The sequence below is a fragment of the Phoenix dactylifera genome, chromosome 8 (genome assembly GCF_009389715.1).
Source record: "Phoenix dactylifera cultivar Barhee BC4 chromosome 8, palm_55x_up_171113_PBpolish2nd_filt_p, whole genome shotgun sequence".
In the NCBI taxonomy this organism is placed as follows: Eukaryota; Viridiplantae; Streptophyta; class Magnoliopsida; order Arecales; family Arecaceae; genus Phoenix; species Phoenix dactylifera.
The window spans coordinates 26483582-26498362 of NC_052399.1; the positions used below are offsets into that span (position 1 = coordinate 26483582).

At 40.6% G+C, this 14781-nt stretch overlaps 1 protein-coding gene across 2 annotated transcripts; it reads right to left on the reverse strand.

Moving 5' to 3' along the window:
* Positions 1 to 2943: 2943 nt before the first annotated feature.
* On the reverse strand, positions 2944 to 12250 carry LOC103723353. Of its 2 annotated transcripts, XR_003382899.2 has the most exons (4): positions 11112 to 12250; positions 10882 to 11033; positions 3347 to 3859; positions 2961 to 3196 (listed from the first exon to the last, which is right to left on the reverse strand). XR_003382899.2 is itself a non-coding variant. In XM_008814247.4 (3 exons), exons 1-3 carry the CDS (start codon positions 12018 to 12020, stop codon positions 3610 to 3612), a joined length of 1311 nt encoding a protein of 436 aa, XP_008812469.1. In that variant the 5' UTR covers positions 12021 to 12250; the 3' UTR covers positions 2944 to 3609. The 2 variants fall into 2 exon arrangements, 1 of the variants encoding a protein (XP_008812469.1); XM_008814247.4 differs by having other exon boundaries at positions 2944 to 3859.
* Positions 12251 to 14781: the final 2531 nt, after the last annotated feature.

A 14781-nucleotide genomic window follows, 5' to 3' on the forward strand; every position in this document is an offset into this window, starting at 1 on the left:
CAAATGAAATTTGAAGCTGAGAAAAAAGTAATAGAGAGGAGTTGCGGATCTATTAGAAAATAATGGATCTTCGGATGTTAATTTAATGAAAATAGAGGCTATACAGATCTACCAAGAAAATGAGATCTTTGAATATTGACTCACTATAAAATAGAGAATCTACAGAAAAATAGAAGATCTGCATATTTACCGAAAAATAGAGAATCTTTGGGTGTTGATTCATCCAAAAAATAGAGATCGATAGATCAAAAATAGGGGTCTTCGAAGCTTCTAGACATAGTAACGATGACCACAGTAAAGACAGAAGAGATGTTGGCAACAGATTAAATGATCAGTGCTCTAATATCGTGTTAAAATATTTATAAAAGAAGAGAAAAAAAAGAAAAAAAGGAAAATAATTTTATGTCTGTTCTATCACATTTGGTGCATCTCAGGGATTATATATACTCATGTACAGACTCTATATAAGAAAAATCATATAGGCTGATATAGGATTATGATAACAAAGAAAAATATTATTGTCTGATATAAGTTGTTACGTGATCCCTAAAATTATGCTAACACACTTAATCTGCAATTGGATGAATAGTTCACCGTCTCCCATGAATTATTCTTGTAATCAACTAGCAAGATTCTCACTTTTACACAATCATTGGATGAGGATCAAAATGGAAGGAATATATGTTGAAAGTTACAGTCCATCCAAATGTTTATTGCTACGTAATATTGTACAAAAGTCCTTCATTAAAAAATATTGTCCAACTAGGGTTTACAACCTCAGAAAAAACAATGAGACAGAAAGCAGGCATCCATCAATCTACCATCACTAGTGCAAATTATCATGCATAAATCTCAATGTGTTAAAAAATATTCCATGGCCGGTCATGCATGAGAAACAAAAGCAATTAGAGAAATGTGGATTTATAGAGCGTGTATGCTAGATAGCTGAGACGGACTTTGATAGCTACGATCTCGCTTTAGCTTGGTCAATTCTAAGCCAAGTTTGGAATAAGGATCTTTTCATTCGAATACTTTGCATTCATCCTTCATTTTTCGAAGGAAATCAAAGAAGGTCGCACAGTTCTAATAAACCTAGAGCAAGTCAAGATGAACTTAATCAAACAGACAGGGGACAGGAATAAATTCCTAGTGAGACCAAGAAAGATTCTCTAGTCAAACAAATGCAACTCGACTCGACCGCAATCAATTAGTTTCAAATCATACTTATGGCAATTAGTTGGCTAGTGCTAGACTAGTGACTCCATGTAGACCTTCTGATGACTGGAATTACTGCAAATGCAATCATAGAGTATACCATAAGCCTATCAAAGAAAGATCAATGACCCAAAATAAATAGTTTTGTGGCCATCTAACAGCATAGCAACATGGTGGATTTGGATGCATAACCAGAAAACCATTTGGAGTTGGCAAAACAAGATTCTATTTACCACAGAATGCTTGCTCAGATTGTATCACTTGCTGCCACTTGGGTAAGAGGGTCGGGTGTTCGATTCTTGGTTGGAGTCAGTCTCCATGGGAGGGGCAGATATACTGATATAGGGCAGAAAAAGGTAGAGATTAGCCCCTCCTAGTCTCCAAAAGGAAAACAAGGATCTGTTCAACCAAGGAACGCGAAGGAAATACAGGTGGACCAAGAACTAAAAGAACCCGATATATATATATATATAACAGGCATAATTTCAGAGGGAGCATAGCTACAAACAAGAGTTTTCTTGGGTCCCATGGCATTAGAGTACTGGTATGATTCAACGGTTGGTGAATTCAAAAAGCACCAATTCAGCACCAGTTCAACTCAAAGAACAATTTGTGCAGATTGATATATAGGTGTTCGATCACATTTTTATTTTCAAAAAACATCGAAGAAGGAACAAGATAGTCGATAAGTTATGAGAGGTTTGAGGATTGCCTGAAGGATCAAACTTGCTGATCCACTAGTGGCTGGCCAAATATATATGACTGCGCTTGCATGGTACGCGTACTCCGGCCGGCTGATCACTTTGTCATCAGTCCTATTTCAAATTCCCATGGCATCCAGGTGCTTCAACAGAAATTGTTCACTGATTTTAAATGCCCCTATGGTGACTTGGGAGCACCATCTGCTAATCATATGGGAGCTCTAACATTCTATTTCTTTATTCCTTCTCTTTTTAATTATTTTGGGCTGTGGAAATAGTCAGATCAGGCCAATACAAACCAAGATGTCAAATGAGGACCAATAAGCCAATGGACATACAGACCATAATCTCATCATTTGTACCACCAAATTTAGCACATAAACCATGTCACTGCATAGATTCAATTGCTCTCATTAACCCTGCATAATGTCTCCCTGAACCTCCAACCCGGCCTCCACCAAAGAGTTTGGGAAACTTCTTGATCAATTCATTCTGCAGGTTGCTTCATTGTTACAAAATCCTCACCTAAAGCATAATATAGCTGCCAGAAAAACACAATATCCTGACTTTCTTAAAATCTCAAAAGGTGCTGAGTTGGAATCCAATTCTAAGGATTCTTGTGGTTTCAGAGAATAATCCAGCTATAGAAGAACCGGAGGCGCAGAGCTCTCCTTTTTCCACCCGCCTCTTTGATTTTAAGAATGCTAGTTTTAAGGACCAGTGATTACCTTTCTCGGACCCTTACTGCCCAACCGGTGAGCTGACAGCTAATGCGTTCTGCTTATTGAACAGCATCTATGGTTAGTCCGTGATCCTCAACTTCATCACACAAGTTCTAAGCAAAACCAACCCAGAAGGCATGGCGTTGAATGATTCAGCTGACAAGAGAAGACTGACCAACTCAGACTAGGTAAAGAATGGAGCAATTTAAGCATGCATGCAACCCTCAAAACGAGCCAGAAGAACCATCATCCTGGCTTAAGACCTACTGCAATGAGATGCAGGAGGGAAACCAGTTAACACAGCAGAAGGGCAAACTAGTCATATAGAAATTAAGATCAGCTCTCTTGACACCAGAATTCATCCATGAATACATTATTGGATTTCATCACAAACAAATGAAACAAATAATCTTTCTCCTTCACTTACAACAACACAGACACCATCAATCTCTCTCTCCTGCAACAACACAGACGCAGATGGAGATGTATGTGCGCCTTCATTAATGGAGCTACTATCACCCTCAGCGGTTGGTTCCAAGGACAGCTCCAACAATTCTCCTAGCACCAGTCATGCATAGACAAAACAAAAAATAACTTTTAAAGAAAAAGAATCTGAAGATGCTTGCAATCTCCTGACTCGCCCTCAGGAGCTAGAAGTTCACCAATTTAGATAGTTGACAGAAATTGCTTGCAGATTTTCATCATTACCATGTTTTTGCCCTGGAGAACGTACTCAGCAAAGAAGTTCCTGGTGAGGGTTGTTCCATATTATGGCCAAGTGAATCAACTGCTTATTCTGGGTTTTCCAACTACATGTTTACAACTGGAAAGGAAATATCAACCTAATGAACAGTAGATACAGGTGATCTGTTCTTTGATCCAACCAAAGATCCCACCCTTTCTCAGGCCAGACATGATGAGAGGCATGGCTTGTCCGGCAAAAACTATACCTAACACGAGAGCGCTAGTGCTTAGAGGAAGCCTCCCACCCCATGACCAGCAGCAGATTCTCTATATATGGTCAGTGCTTCTTCCATGACCTGAGCTTGAGATAACAATTGCGATCTTTTTTTGCCAGATGGATGAGTGGAGAGATAGTCTCTTAGTGCTGAATCTCCCCCAATTTGTCCCAGTTTCTCGTAGACTTTTGGGGCCACACGGGGGTCATATCCAGCGGAAGCAAGTAGCAAGAGACCAATATAATCTGCCTCCATTTCCATCCTGACAAGACAATCCATCTATGAACAATGTATATGACAAAAATGCACTGACAACATCTGTGAACAATATATAGAACTGATGGCAATGTGATCATTAATTTTCGATGTTAAAGACTAAATAATAACGTAGAAACAAAATTTTAGCAACCTCAGTCAAGCATGAACAAGGTAGCAATGTTAGACATGTCAGAAGTATTGAAAATTTCACATGCTGCAATATCTACAAGTTATCAGAACATATATCACATCCCATGCAACTCCCAACTCATGTTTCTTCAGGAATAAAATCATATATTGCATAGTTAAACTTTAAAACTGCTAAACAGGTGCTAGGATGTATGCAGAAGCAATAAAAAGCTACTCGCATAACTAACAGTCCCCTAGCGAAAGGATATGCAAGGAAATATAGTAATACTGGGGTTGCAATTCACTTAACCAATATGCATTATATTTAGAATAATATATATGGCTAAAAGAAAGTTTTCTGTTTGAGCTATAATTTTATGGGTCCCGTACAAATTCCGATTGCCAAAAAGTTCAATGACAATTATTTTAACAAATTAACAAAATGTTACCAGGTCATCCACTACTAGCTAGCACAATAATGAAACAAATGAAACAAAAATACAAATTCATAGATCAAGTACTAGCATCAAAAGGGATATCAAGGACTACAAAAGGACAAATAAAAAATCAACAAGAAAACATCTGATCAAAATATTTTAATGTGTTGGCTAAGGTTAGTTAATTCCTATTATACTGTCCGTGGTACTTGGTCATTATCTTCTATGAGACACTTTATAGTGTTATTTCATGAACAGTTTTAGCAGTCCTAGAACTCAAGACTCAATCGAGGTATAACTGGCAATGAATTTCTTGAAGTCATCCATGCGTTCATCTATCATGTCTATTGTTACCTTTTCAACTAAAAGAAATATGATATGGATTCTTATCAGATAGCCACATAAAGGGCAGGTTTAGCATCCTTCACAGGCTTCACTGTTTGGTTAACCTTTGAAGCAAGGTTAGCCAAACCGGTACTAGGACCCATACCAGTCGGCAACCAATATTAGGACCCATACCGGTCGGCAACCGGTATTAGGACCCATACTGGTCGGCAACCGGTTCGGTACAGTACCAGTTCGGTACAAGGTGAACTGGGTGGTTCACCCCAGTTCGGCAAACCTTATTTCAAGCCTTTTGAAAAGAGAGATGGGGGCGAACCAGTTTAAATTGGTGCAAACTAAGTGGTTTGCACTGGTTCCACTTTGAACCACCCAGTTTGGAGCGGTTCACGGCAATTTTCCGAATATACCGGCCGAACTGTGCTGGTTCCACACCCATTCGGTTCGGTACAGGGTGAACCAAGTGGTTCGGCTCAATTGGCAGGCCATGCTTTGAAGATTATAGAACAGTTTTGCTCTTCAAAGGTAATTTCTTCATTCCTTTAATCAAAATGAGTGAGTCATTCAGTTCACCTATTGGTTTCTCCCTGCAACAGAAACCACTGTAAAACCTAAAAGTCTAAGAGGACCTTCTAAATATGCATCAGAACATTTAATGCCTCACACATGAGTTGTACATACTATTGGTCCACCAAATGACAGATTTTGTCAAATTATTCCAGGTTTTTCTGACTGCTATCTAGAAGCTATCTATCATGATTATCTTTTTTTTTTTTTTGGTTAGATATCTATTATGATTATCCCAGCCAAAAAATTCACACAGAAAAGTTTAGGTTCCCACTTGTGCTTTTGTAGTAGATGTAAAATCATTACTTGTATCATCTTCTCAACACGTGCAGCACAACCCATTAATAAAGTAACATGGAGTTCATTCTGTTATCGAAGGTTCAAATTATGCACATGGCATAGTTCTGGTAGATTTAAATTGTAACTGAATTTCCCTGCTTAGGTCTCTAGGGCATATCACTTCAGATTCTCTTCCTCATAAGTAGGAACCCCTACATCTTCACTTGAGCATCTGACGAGTGATGTAGCCTCTTTCTGATTGAAGGCTACAGAAAGAAAATATATAACAGTTGATTGATTCATATATATTATAAAACAATTCAGATCTGAATTGAGATCTGATCTGTCACAAGGAAGTAGTGTGCTGTATTTTCTTACAGCAACAATGAGAACTGAATAATATGGAAAATGTGAGAAGAAAAGCAGAAAAGACAATGCATAGAGTAGAGAAGGAAACAACAGAGAATAAGAGGAAGAAGGGAAGGAGGCCTGCTGCCTCTCTTTGTACAATTCCTAGGCCAGCAAAACAGCCAACCACCTTTATATTGCCTCAATTACCCACTAATCCTAAACCTGTTAGGACTCTCTAAGTTAGGAAATAAACCAAGCTAAAACACTATCTGAGACCCCCTATTTTCTAGGATACTCTTTATATTTCATGTTTAATGCTCACAGTGCTGTAGCATGAACAGCACTTGTGAATAATATGCTACAATACATCTACCCACTGAAAATAGAAAATTAATGACTTAAAAACTGAACCTAATAAATTAAAAACTAAACAATTAAAAAATGAAAGTTACATCAATTGCTCCGTTGCATGTTGGCCTGTCCTTGAGCTTGTTTGGCTGAAGTAGTTTTCACTTGTATATGGATGCAATATGCCTTAGCCATGATAAGTGCTGTCTTTCTAGTGAATCCTGATTGTTTTTGGCTGATAGTTTATGTGGCCATTGGTAGCATAGGTTGGAGAGCCAAAGCTTCTTTTAGTTGAAATTATAGGTGCTGGATTGTGGAAGATGTAGGAACCGCATCACATAAAACCTCCTCGGTTTAGATTTTTCCAATTGAAAACCTCTTCATCTGTGCTTATATAGCATATCACATCTGGCTGGACAAGAATGCCTGCATCTTTGATGGTAACAAGGCATCTTCAAGGGTTGTGGTGGACAGAGCCATCTGTCAGGTAACGGAGATTATCGCCGCTACTCGGGCACAGTTGCCGGAATGGACTAGGGACATCTGGGGCTCCCATTTCACTGCTACAGTGCCCCGAGTTACTCTTGATTCTTGGGGGGGGGGCACCCCTTGGCTATCTTAAGGTGAACTTTGACGGTAGCGCATTGGCGAGAAGAGACAGAAGAGATTGATTGCGGCAGGTGGGAGCCGCACCTGTGATATGACTGCTATTGGAGGAGAGCTCAGGGCAGCATGGGAGGGAGTTACCTATGCGAGGAGGTTTCTAGGGGCAGACTGCATCATCCTGGAGGGAGACTTGATTATGGTGACTAAGTAGATTCGTGACGTCGAGCGACAAGGCGATGGCATTTCAAGGTGTTGAAGTTAAACCTGAGAAAGTGCAAGCCAGTAAAGAATGACCATAACCTTAAAACATGCATGAAGTTAGGAGTTTTCATAGCCTAGCTACTTTTTATAAGACGTTAATTAAAAGTTTTAGTACTGTATGGCTCCCATAATAAATTGTAGGAGAAAATGAGGGTTTACATGGTAAAAGGATGCAAACAAGGCATATCTAGAGATAAAAAAGAGAACAACACAAGCCCCTGCTTAAGGCCTTCTAGACTTTTCTAAAATTTTTGTGGTAGTTCGTGATGCTTCAGGGGTAGAATAAGTGGTCCTTCCAATTGCTATTTTAGTGATAAACTAAATGAGAGAAGACAAAATAATTTACCTATAACAAAGAATTGTATGCAATTGCAGGCATTGAGATATTGGAGATATAATCTCCTATCTAGAGAATTTATGTTGTATTCGAATCATCAAACCCTTGAGTATTTAAACTCTTAAAAAAAATTAGGTCTCGAACACATTAAATGGGTCGAGTTTATCTAGTAGCTGTTTTAAAGCACCAGTCTGCTATAGAGAATAAACCTACTGATGCAGTTAGTAGAGTAGTGGCCATCTTCTATTCTGCTCATATCAAGGTGATTGAATGAGCATATATAAGATGAATATGTTTCTCATCGAGATCTTAGTGAAATTTACAATTCATTGATGAGTGATGCACTTTCCAAGAGTGTAAACTTTATTATTGATGAGATTATTTTGTAAGGGCAACTGATTAGTGTTTGCTGGTCATTTCGGTCAAGATAAGAGCATTGCTATGGATGAGGATAGGTTCTTTCGGCGGAGCCTTAAAAGGGATTCACATGTATAGTTTCACAATATCGTAGTTGTCAATTAGCCAAGGCTATATACACAATTACCTATACTACACACATTGTGACAAGACTTTAGCATAGACTTTGTCTTAGAACTTCCACATACCATTAGATATCACGATTCAGTACTTGTTGTGGTGGATAGATTTTTAAAATTGATTCATTTTATAATATTGTAAATTTCTTTTTTCAAGAGACTATGTACATGGCCTTCTTAGGACCAAGATCCACCGTACTGATTGTACCGACGTACCGATGGAAACCAGTACTGTACCGGCGAAGTCAAAAAAAAATAATGCGCGGACGCACGCGCGTCCGCGTTAAATGCCACAGAGTGGCATTAATCCGTGCGCTACCCCGCGCGGGCTAGCTGTCCCCCGCAGCGTGAGCGCACTACCCCGCGAGCATGGGGAACCGTATGCGGGCACAGTTCACTGTGTGGGAAACCGCGCCAACTCGCGGGCACAGTTCTTTGTGCGGGGAACCGCCCCGCGCACGGGCGCGGTTCCCAGAGAGGGAAACCGCGTGAACCCACGCCCGTGCGGGCGCTCTTCTCCGCGTGCGAGACACCCGCGCTTGGGCGGGTGCGAACCGGCCTGATTCGCACCGGTACCAGCTTGTACGGTGCGAAATGGGCCAGTTCGTACCGATACACGTACAGAACCATTCGATTCCGAACCCTTCTGGGTCGAAACCGAAATTATATACCGTACCGAACCGGTGCCTATTGGCACCGGTCCGATACGAGCTGAACCCACCGATTCCGGTCAGTTCAGCATACCATGCTTATGACAACTACTTCAGATTATGATGTTAGATTTTAGTTACTTTTGGAAGACCCAACGAAGGATGCTAAACACCAAACTCCAATTTTCATTAGCTTATCATCCATAGATAGATGAACAAACTTAAGTGGTGAATCATAGTCTAGAAGATCTCCTTAGGTGCTTGTTTTTTGTATTTTTGCTAAGTATCTTGTTAGGTGTTTATTTAATCCTCTTAATGCCAGAATTTTCATATAACAGCTCTATACACCAATCCACTAGTCATAATCCTTTTAATGTAGTCACATGTCAAATGCAACAAAACCTATAAATCTCATTCCTTCATCACCTGAGTCTAGACCCAGTGAACCTGCAAAAATATTTGCTAGGCATTTACATGACTTGCATGCTGAGATTATAGGAAAGATTTTCTTGAGCGATCAAAACTACAAATCTGCTGCAAATATCCATTGAAAGTTTCAAGAATTCCAATAAGGCAATATGGTGATGATGGGTGTTCTTCTTCTAAAGAGTGTTCTAAAGAAATTTCAGGCCAAAAATACAAGACTATAAAAGATTCTCCACAAAATAATCCCAACATCTATATTATAGATTTACCTCCTAACATGGGGATTAGCCCCACTTAATATAGAAGATTTTACCCTCTAAAAGGAATCAACTAATGATCCCTTGGGTGGACAACCAATTATTGATCCCTCTTTTACCGGTTCACAGACGTATCCTACCTCACATACTCTAGCTATACCACTACCGCCACTTTTCCTAAGAAGAGAGAAGAGATTGGAGATCTTTTAGATGGCCAGATCATTTCCACTCGTTAAAATGGATATCAGCTTCTTGTCAAGTAGCGGTGTCAACCAATTGAAGATTGTACAAGGATCTTAGAAATAGAACTTCAAAGACTTAATCTTGAGTTGTGCGATTTACACTGCAATCTTCATTCGCCAGAGGTGAATTCTCACAAGCCAAGGAGGATTGACGAAGACCAAAATACATTCAAGACTTATTATCATTGTTGACATTAAAATAAAAATTTATGGATTGGAAACAAAAGGATACAAAACTGATTAAGAGTTTAATGAAGGCCAAAATTTAAGTCTTCAAGCCATACCTAAAGCTGATTAGAATCTTAATGAAGACAAAAACTTAGTCTTCAAACCTTACAAGGCCTTAGTCTTATTGTTCAGTCATTAATGAGGTCCATATATTTTTTATATTATTTTTTGTGTTTCGTAATTTCTTAGTCAATTAGGTTTAATTGCTTGAGTATCAGCAACTTTATTTTATTTTAATCTTACTTGACCAGCAAAAAATTTCATGCGACTCTATTCACTTGCTTGAGGGTCAAGAAACATTGTTGTATTTTAAGTTTACCCATTCCACAATATATCTTTCTTGGCCAATAAAGGTAACTCGGATATGAAGGATAGGCTAGCTTGAAATTGTATTTTAGTGGAGGTGCAATTTATCATATGTCACTTTCAAGCTATCTATAAGCAAATAGCTGCCCCCACCCCAAGATGACAGGTAATATTGATGAACAAAATCAGTTTTTCTATGTGAGTTCCTTCATGTGAAGCAAAGAGAGGGTGAGGCCTTCCAGAGTGGTTCTGGGTTACCTTTGAGTTTTCCCTCGTCAGATTTGAGGTTGGCTGTGAGGCCCTAAATAGTGAACCTATATGCTATCCCTTTGCCTATCTTTCTCTCCTATATTTTTTATTCTTTCAATTTTTTGTGATTTTCTTGTTGTTTCTTTCCTTTTACTTCAATTTCTGTCAAAAACTTAGACATGAACTTCAAATCCAGCAAAATTAGTAGTTTAGTCTTACCATCATAAAGCCCATTCAACCCTTGATTTTCTTAACCCCTAAGCCATCCTACATCAATTGGACATCTCAGAAACTTATCAAAACTTTATAGTTAGACCTCTATCCCCCCAATGTATTGTATTGCGATTGAACCTTGAATCATGATCCACCCATTTAAGCATCCAATTTTCTGTGTGAATTTTCTTGATGGCACCAGCAGTAAGCACATGAAAGATTTCAGAAGCTTCTTAAGCGATCAAGATCATAACTGACATACCGCCTTGAGTGAGGAAGCCTGAGGACAAGAGTTGACATCGCATTGATAAGATCAGGCATCGCCAGGAATTGCAAAAGAATCAACTGCAATAATGCAACCCACAAATTCTTCGTGATCCCTTCCGCGACATGCCGGGCAACACAATGGCCAACCTACAATCAGATTCAGATTCTCACAACACCTCCAAAACCAATTTTAAGTAGAAAAATTGAACAAAAACAGAACAATACCTCATGACCTATGACCGTGGCGATCTCAGCATCGGTCCTGAAATGGTCGAGCAACCCCGTGAACACGACAATCTTGCCGCCCGGAAGGCAGAAGGCATTGACGGTGCTGTCTCTCACAACCAGGATCTCCCAATTCAATCCTTCCAAGTGCTTGACCGCGGTCCCGCGAGCCTCGCCCTCCTTCCGGCTCTTGTGGATCCACCTGTCGTCAAGAATCTCATCCTCTGGGCTCCATTTTTCTTCAATTTTCGCTTCCTCACGTCTCAATGCTAGAAGAGTGTCCCGGGAGCGCTCAGGGATGGCCAGGTCGGCGGCGGCAGGGAACTCGGAAGCGTACTCCATGTCGCTCCAGCGGCGCTCGTCGTGGCGGAGGCCGCGCTGGAGAGCGTCGATGATCTCCTTGGCGATAAGGCGGACGCGGATGCTGTCGGGGTGGAGTGCGGGGAGGATCTTGCCGCGGAGGGCAGCCTTGAGCTGCTCGAACTGGGACTCGCCGAGCTGGCGCTCGAGGGAGGGGGAGAGGAGGATGAAGTGGGTGCGCTTCGTGTAGGGGACGCTCTCGAGGTTGCCGTAGTAGACGCTGATGGCGGCGCCGCCACCGACGACGGCGACAAGGAGGACGGCGCGGGGGTTCTGGTACCAGCGAGGCCCGCCGCGACGGCGGAAGTGCTGGAGCTGGCGGTTGTCCACGTAGTAGTAGTAGCATCGCCTCCAACCCCCTGTGCTGGCGCCGGCGCCGAAGGGGGCGGCGGGGCGGAAAATTCGGGAGAAGGGGGCGGAGCGATTAGAAGGAGGAGGGGGAGAGTATCGGAATCCATTGGATCGCGCGGTTGGGGTTTTGGGAAGAGGATTTCGATAACGGGAGAGGAGAGAGGAGAGGGAGGCCCTTGCTTTCCGGGAAAAATTCATTTTATTTTTTTTTCGTTAATGCTGGGAGAATTTTTTTGTTAAGAAGGGGAGTTATTTGGATTTATGGATTGGTAGCGAGGGAGGACAGGGGAAAGCCGAGTGAATGATCGACCGACCGCCCCCAGGGAGGGGAGGGGGAGAGAAGAGATGATGCATGCGGTGAGTCCGGGGAGAAGAATGCCGGAGATTGGAGACTCGTCTGGAACTCCTTGGTTTCCACCGGACACGGGAAGAGCAGAGGTGGTTGTGGCCACCTCTTGCACGTGTAATCTCACGTGAGACAACGGGCGTTGCTATTTTTTTTAAAAAAAATAGAAACAACAAATTTTTGATAATAAAAAATATTTTTTTTATTTTTTTTAAATGAGAACAATGAGGAAGAAAAAAGAAGAAATGAGAGCAACGATATGGCCGAGGATAAGCAAGAGCTCGATGTCGGATGAAGAGACAGTCGAGGGAGAGGTAAAGAAAAATAATAGGAATAGAGCTAATGATAAGGTCAAGAACAAATGATAGCTCGGCATCGAATGGAGAGATGGTTGGTGAGACTTGAAGTTACATCCGATATGAGGGGTATAAGAGATTATGTGGCACCATGTAGCAGAGCATTTTGATGGCATATAATAGGTGGCCATTGCCATCAAATTTATATTTTGCAGCAACTACCTAAGCCCGTAATGAAGTTTGACTTAATATTAGCTAGGCAGCGAGTTTGCACATCAATGTATGCTACGAATTTTTAAGGAGTAGAGCCCTAAGCTTCCTTATTTCTTGGGTGAACATACCACTTCCCATGAGATTAAATGAAATCCTCTTCGATATATGGAGTGGCCCCATAAGAATACCCAAAATTCCTCTTCTAATTGCATGTAAATAGTAAAAGGAAAATGTACAGAGATATAGCGTAGATAGGCAACCACGTCAATACGAACTAAAGCAAGGTTGCTATCTCTGCAAAGAAGGGAGTTTTCTGATATTCGTGCTGTCACTTTATGAAGAAGAGAATTAACGTTGGCTAGCTTTAGACGAGACCCTGAAAGTGGAACACCCAAGTACTTTCAAACTCTCTCCTTCAATGGCATTTGTAAGATTCACCGTGTTTGTCTCTTGGAGCTAGGGGGTGTAGCCGGACTGAATATGATATGAGATTTTGCAACAATAATTGATTGACTTGATAAGGCATAATAAAGGTCAATGAGAGCTTCCAAGCACAGAATATCTTGTGTCATTGCTCGGGCCTCTAATAAGCAATCATTTGCAACAAAGATATAAGAAAAAGAAGGCCCTATCCTTCCTAGCTAAAAAGCTTGAAATGCTTGGTTATTAACAGCCAACTACAATAGGCTAGAGAGTATGTCAAAACATAAGATAAATAAGCACGGGGATAAAAGGCAACCCTATCGTAAACCCATAGTTGGGTTGAAACAAGGTATAGGAGAACCATTTATTAATAAAGAGAATCTAGGTTTTGTGACATGCCTGCACCCAACTAATAATGTAGGGGTGAAGTCGAAAATGCCTAGTATGGATATCGCAAAGTTGCAATTGACTCTATCGGAGGCCTTCTCTATGTCTACCTTAATTGCCACCAATGACTTTATCCTAGGAGAATTTTGTGAGAAGTGCATGATTTCTTGGTCTAATAGGAAGTTTTCTGTGATTCAGTGGCTAGGCACAAAAGCCCCTTGCATAGGATAGATTAGTGCAGGCAAAAGAGGCTTAAGTCTATTAACTAGGTTATTGGTATTAGATAAGCCTATAGGTCTAAAGTTTGTTACTTGAATAGAGTTCGACCTTTTTGATATTCTGATAATATAGGTTTGCTTCCGAGAGTGAGGCATTGAAGCATACCTGAAGATGCTTTTGACCATTAAAATCAAGTTTTTGATGATATACTAGAACTCCTTCAAAAAGAATGGATAAAACCTATTTAGCCTCGGCACTTTGTCTGGTCACATTTTCTTGATTGCCCTTTCAATTTTGTTTTCTATAATCGCTGCATAAATAAAGTCATTGTGATATTTTGTTACCTTCTCTAGCATCAACAACAACCAAGAAGAGATGGTTTCCAATGGTTATAAAAGTGCTCAAGAAGTAAGTTTTGGATGGCTACATCGTCCACTAGTGTGTGGCTTTGTGGATGTTGAAGTGTGTTAATGTGGTTGTGTCATCTTCTTGAGATTGTAGATCTGTGGAAAAATTTTGTAATGATGTCACCTTCCTTGAGCCTAGTAACTTCGGACTTTTGCCTCCAAAAGATCTCTTATATCTTTAGGTTATTGCTAAAGGCTCGTAGGGTTTGAAGTAATTATATGTTCTAGTTGTGACAAAGCTTTCTTTGATTGAAGTTGCAACAAGGCGGTGTTTAGTGCAGCTCCTACTCGAAAAATATCACCAACTTGTCATTTGTTCTAGTAGTAAAGCATCAATTTCTTGATGGACCACTTCATGTACTTCTTCAAAAGATAGCCATATTTTTTTGAAGCCAAAGGGCAAGGGGCCTCTTGATCGGCAAGCTACGATTGGAACTAGTATGGGATGGTGGCCAGATGCAAATCGGGCTAGATGACATACCTTTGATTTAGGGAATAACTGTATCCACTGATCTGAAGTAAAGGTTTGGTCTAATTATTCCCATACACAGGTTAGTTCTGGTTGGTTATTGCACCATGTATAAGGGTTCCTTGGAAGCCCAAATCAATCAGGCCTGTCATTTGCAGAAATGCACAAAATTCCCTAATATCCCTATCCATCCTGAAAA

What these genes read in the sequence shown, in the direction of transcription:
- LOC103723353 (XM_008814247.4), bottom strand. Translation starts at nt 12,020, where the DNA reads ATGAATTTTTCCCGGAAAGCAAGGGCCTCCCTCTCCTCTCTCCTCTCC. An exon ending in CCACGGTCATAGGTCATGAG is followed by an intron (nt 11,034 to 11,111) that starts GTATTGTTCTGT and finishes ATCTGATTGTAG; the next exon opens with GTTGGCCATTGTGTTGCCCG. An exon ending in AGGCTTCCTCACTCAAGGCG is followed by an intron (nt 3,860 to 10,881) that starts GTATGTCAGTTA and finishes TTGTCTTGTCAG; the next exon opens with GATGGAAATGGAGGCAGATT.